At 22.4% G+C, this 5,825-nt stretch overlaps 1 protein-coding gene across 1 annotated transcript in view; it reads right to left on the bottom strand.

Moving 5' to 3' along the window:
- Positions 1–1,324: 1,324 nt before the first annotated feature.
- LOAG_17488 (hypothetical protein) overlaps positions 1,325–5,825 on the bottom strand; it is a gene marked incomplete at both ends in the record, with an annotated part of 7,113 nt that continues 2,612 nt past the window's right edge. The window contains 6 exons of the mRNA XM_020450149.1: positions 1,325–1,678; positions 2,247–2,357; positions 2,564–2,689; positions 2,791–2,925; positions 3,882–4,001; positions 4,600–4,824. Coding sequence (XP_020306215.1) covers positions 1,325–1,678; positions 2,247–2,357; positions 2,564–2,689; positions 2,791–2,925; positions 3,882–4,001; positions 4,600–4,824 — 1,071 coding nt within the window. The remainder of the gene's footprint in view (positions 1,679–2,246; positions 2,358–2,563; positions 2,690–2,790; positions 2,926–3,881; positions 4,002–4,599; positions 4,825–5,825) is intronic.

Here is a 5,825-nt window from a genome sequence, read left to right on the forward strand (position 1 = left end):
TCCTCTCTTCTCCTCCTCTCTCTCTTCTCTCTCTCTCTCTCTCTCTCTCTGATAACCCTATATTTGAAATATCCCAGCGTAAAAATTTTAATTTGATCATATGTTGTGGAAATAAATATGCGAACTTTATCTCCAATAGAATTTAAATACATTTAAATTAAATAATTTAAAAGGCGTATGAATCAAATTATATTTGACATAGTAATGGAATATGTTAAATCAAATTTAATATTACAAATGAAAAAAAGAAAAAACACTACTTCATGCTAGGATTATAAACATTTTCTGATGTATTTATAACTTCGAAAAAAAAAAACGAAAAAAAACAAAAAAGAATACTTGGAATAAAAAATTAAATCAAATAAAAGTTAAATCATACAATCAAATCAAATAAAAGTTAAATCATACAATCAAATCAAATATGAAATCAATCAATTTCTTAGAATATTTTCATTCAAAAATTTGGAATATTTCGGATGGCATAAATTGCATGAAATATTTGAATAAAATACAAAATCTATCGTAATAATATATGTTTTACACCAATTTTCCACTTTTCTTTACTCAAATATATAATTACTGCAATTTTTATTCAAACATTTTCATTTGATGCATTTGTTAATTTTATCTACGGTAAAATATCATTTCAATCTTATTTCAATTTATAAAATTTTTAAAAATTTATTTGTAAACAAATGGGGAAAAGTTTTTGTAAATATTTTATTGAGCATCAACTGGTTTGCCAAATACATATATAGAAGTATTGCAAAAAAAAAAAGAACTTCAATACAAATGTGGACAAATATGGTGACAATGATGCCTAAAAAGAAATGTCGCATGTCTCAACATAATCAATGATAATAAGTTTATGCTATAATTTTGAAAAGAAAAAGAATTTCAAATTGTAAAATTTGAAATTTAACAAAATACCAATACATGTAAACATCGTAGAGCTAAAGCTTAAACGCTTAATAGCATAAAAATAATGCACACAAAAAAGGTCAATTGTAAAATTATCCTGTGATAATTGTAACAAGCTAATAAAATTTAAGCTAATAAAAATTAAACTGAAGTGAAAGCTAATAAAATTAAAATGAAACGCTAATGTCCTACAATAAAATGAAAAAAAAAAGTGGTATTGAAAATTATCAATGTTTTATGACTATTTCATTGTATATCTACAAGATAAAATGAAATGATCGAGATCATTTGAATAAATAATTACTGATTTAAATTAATCAAGCATCATTTATTTGCACAGGATATGAGAGTATGGTAGAAATGATACAATCAAATGATAACATATCATTATCATTATCATAAATTAACTATTGTTAGCTGAAGCAACATATGATGTTGGAAAACGTCCAATTTTATTGCATATTGTAATTTTCAATGTATCATTTTCATCAATTATTTGATTATTTGAAATAATTTGTCCAATCATCCAATCATTACCAATTTTACCTTCAACTAATACACAGTCACCTGCATGAACTTCTAATTCATCATCTGTTTTAGGTGTAAAATCATATAAAACACGATAAATTCGTTTAATTGTTTCACTATTACTAGTACATGTTGATGATGAGGTATTTTGCATATGTTGTAAATCATCATATAATATCGAACTTGGAGCAGCATATTGTTCTAATGGCTCACGTGTTTCATTAACAATCTATAAAATGAAAAGATTATTTTATATTAATTTACATAAACACATATTTCACGTAAAACATAAATTTCACGTAAAAAAAAACAACAAAATATATAAATTTATTAGTAAAATTTTCGATATATAATATTAGCATATAATATTTTATTCAAAATTTAATTACTAATTAAAATTACTAGTTTTAAAATAGTATGCATTAGCAAAATATATCCATTAAATATCATTTTAAAATATCTTATATGTTTCATAATTTTAATTTATTAAAAAAGAAAACTGAAAATTTTTAAATTTTATAAAATTTACTTTTAAATTTTTAAATATTATTAAATTTTTTTAAAATTTAAATTTTCATTCAATTTTTTAAGTTTTATTTTTTAAATTTTATAAAATTTAGCATTATTTCATGCAATCTTTTTTATTACTGTAAAAATTATAATTTTTTATGAAATTTTGCATAAATTGCAAACAAATTGTAAACGATGTAATAAAAGTTAATTTTATCATCATCATTCTCTTATCACTTACTTATTTCATTATTAAATGATTGAAAAATAAAAAAGAAAAATCTTACTGGTTCAATTTCATCTTCTATACTTGATGTTGTTGGTAAACTTGGCGCAGATGGTTTTTCACCATTTTCAAATTCATCTAAAGGTATTGTCAATATCGTTTGCGCCAAACCCTGTATTATAAAAAGAAAAAATTTAATAAATAAATAAATATTTCATTAATTTACAATAATTTATGAAAAAATTATTTCAAATATTTTACAATTCTCTAATTTTCAATTTTCTATTTTCTTTTTTTAAAAATTTTTTTAAAAAAAGTTAAAATTTTATCATAAAAATTTTCATCATAAAAAATTAAAAAGATGATATAAAATTTAACCATTTTATCTTTAAGTTTTTGCTGGAAACGTGCTAATCGATGATATTCTCTATTCTGTTCACCATCGATATTTTTCAATGCTTCGTTTATTTTATAAATTAAAAATTCCAAAAATTCCACATAACTCTTAAAAAACAAAATTAGTGCAAAAAAAAATTATCGAATTTTAAATTATGTATTAAATTAATTAAAGGAGAAAAATTGGCAATAAAACTTAAACAATTTACAATATTAATTGATGATGGTAACATTGGATTAGCTTCTAATTGAGTATTCTTCAAATACTGATGAAGTACTGCATTAATTCGTTCCAATGTCCAACGTCGTCGTTGTCCACCTATTATTTCAGCAAAATTTTCTGCCTAAAAATAACCATAAATGATATTAAAATGAATCCTAATAATTAAACCAATAATAATTTTATTTAAATAATTATTTGTAAAAAATTATATTCAGTAACTAATCAATAAATTCATATTCATATTCATATCAATTAATTCATAATCATATCATGAATTTATTTGTTTATTTACTTCTTTTTTTTGCTCCAATTAATAAATAACATTTAATTTCTATAATTTTAATGCAGTACATTTTTTACATCAACACAAATTGTTCATTAGTTTAACAATTAATTAATCAATTAAACCGATAATTAAGCAAACAACAATTTCATTTTTTTAACCAAACTTATGTATGTATCATTAATAACTATCATACATAACTGGAGACATAAATTATTACATATTGTAATTAATTTAATTAAATTCTAACAGCCGTACTTTATTATCATCTAATAAATAATGACTAAAATTAATTTAACTATCACGGTGTGTATATGTGTATGTTTTATGCATGCTTAGTTATTATAATAATAAAGGTAATTATCATTTATAATTAATTTACTACGATTATAAAAATTATGCTGGATATCATATCATAATCATACAAATCATGTCTTATCACCAACATTTTAATCATGTAAATGCAAATGTTATCATTTTGCATAATTTCTATCATAATTACATAAATTATTATCATTATATAACTATCATTACTGCAATAAAGTTTATTTACAACAAATTTGGAAAAGAGGAAGAAAAACGACCTAAAATTTCATTTTATAAGTAACAAATTGGAAATTTGGAGATATAAAATTAAATCAAATTAAATTAAGCCTAGTTAGTTAACTCTAAATAATAAGTTATTTTAAAAATCTTTGCATGCAATAAATTGCAATTTCACGAAAAACAAAAAAAAGAAAATGAATTTAAATTATAATTTATCAATTTATTTTAAAAAATGAAAAAAAACTAACATGAAAATCACACAAATAAATTGTGTGATTTGTTGACGAAATTGGTGCTAACATTGAAATTTGTTCGTTTGGTTCCGCATTGAGAGCTTCATTCAATGCATTCATACAACGTTCAAACATCTAAATAAAAAATAATAATAATTTAAACTAATCAATTAATTACTCTTTAATTCCATCGATTTTAAATTTTTCATGAAAGAATGAGATTTTGTTTAAAAAAAGAGGAAAGAAGAAAATTGAGTGTTAATTGATGACAGAGAAAATATTTTTTGATAAAAAAAAGAGAAAATCCTTTCAAAATTACCGCTTAGATGACCTTTGCATTATTATTAAAGTGACCTTTTGATAATAGATTATATGCATTTATAATATTTTCGAAATATTGTACTTCATTAATATTTAGGAAAAAAAATTATTTTATAATGATTTTGCATGTGTTCAAATTTATTTGTTAAAATTAAAATTAAAAAAAAAACATTTCCTAAAATATGGTAAAGTGCATATAATGAAAGAGGAAATAAGAGAAAAGAAAGAAGAGAAAAATGTTTCGCAAATTAAATTCAAATATTTGAAAATGATTACTGATTTTTCATTATAACAATTACCTACCATTATTATTAATTAAAGTGAAATTATTTATTTTTAATTTTAACAAATAAATCAATTGAAATTGCGTAAGTGTAATGTTAACATTTATTAATTTAAATAAAATTTATACCATATTTAAATTTGGTCCTAATTGAGAAATTTTCCGTTGAAATCGTCCAAGCGCTGTTTGACAATGTGCTAAACGTTGTTTTTCAACAACTTCCAAATACTCAACACCTTTCCGGAGTATGCCATCCGTTACGCGCCGTTGTCGTTCCGTTGATATCGTTTCTTCAATGTATGTTTGTTCCTGTTTCATCACTTGCTCTAACAATTTCCGTTTTCTAACTGATAACTGAAAGAAAAAATAGAAATAATTAAAAAGAGAGAGAGGAATAATTAATGACTAATTAAAGTTCCAGCAATTTCCCTTATGTGATAAAGAAAGTTCATTCCTTCTTTTCCTTTTTTGTGTTAAATTAAAATCGTTTGAAAAATTTGTAGCGAAAAATAAAAAACGAAGAATTTCGACCAAAATATGTTGATTTCCCGGTAGATAATTATAATTATCAGTGATTTTTGTCGTTTCAAATTTAATGAAATTAGGAAGAAAAGAATTCCAAAGATGAAATGTAACTTGATAAGAAAAAATTGCAATTCCATTTGTTCATGTACCAACAATGAATACATGATATTGATAATGAAACGAGCACTAATTGTAGCTATCAGCATTATCATTATTTTTATTTTTATTATTATTTTTATTATCATTATTATTATTACTATCATTATTACTATTATTATTATTATTACTATTATTATTACTATTACTATTACTATTACTATTACTATTACTATTACTATTACTATTACTATTACTATTATTACTTATTGACTATTACTATTACTATTACTATTACTATTACTATTACTATTACTATTACTATTACTATTACTATTACAAGAATAACAACAACAACAACTATTATAGCACTGCTATTACTTGTAGTACTACGAGAATTAATATTATCATTGTTGTTGTTATTGTTATTATTATAATCAGTATTATTACTACTTTGGTATAAAAAGTGAAGTTTAAATAAAATTCGTTAAGGGAAAAATATTAAGTTGAAAAGATGGATGGAAAAGCAAAGAAAGATGAAATGAGAGGGAATAAAATAAAATGCTTAGACTTGCTTGCATCACATCTTCTCTTGTTGGATCTCTTTTACTACTTTCATCTTGTTTTTCATAAAATCACATATTTACACACACACACACACACATACACACGACACACGCACACATACACCCACACATGCATACACATACACATACACATACACATACACACAC

Source organism: Loa loa (assembly GCF_000183805.2).
Source record: "Loa loa unplaced genomic scaffold supercont3.82, whole genome shotgun sequence".
Lineage (NCBI taxonomy): Eukaryota > Metazoa > Nematoda > Chromadorea > Rhabditida > Onchocercidae > Loa > Loa loa.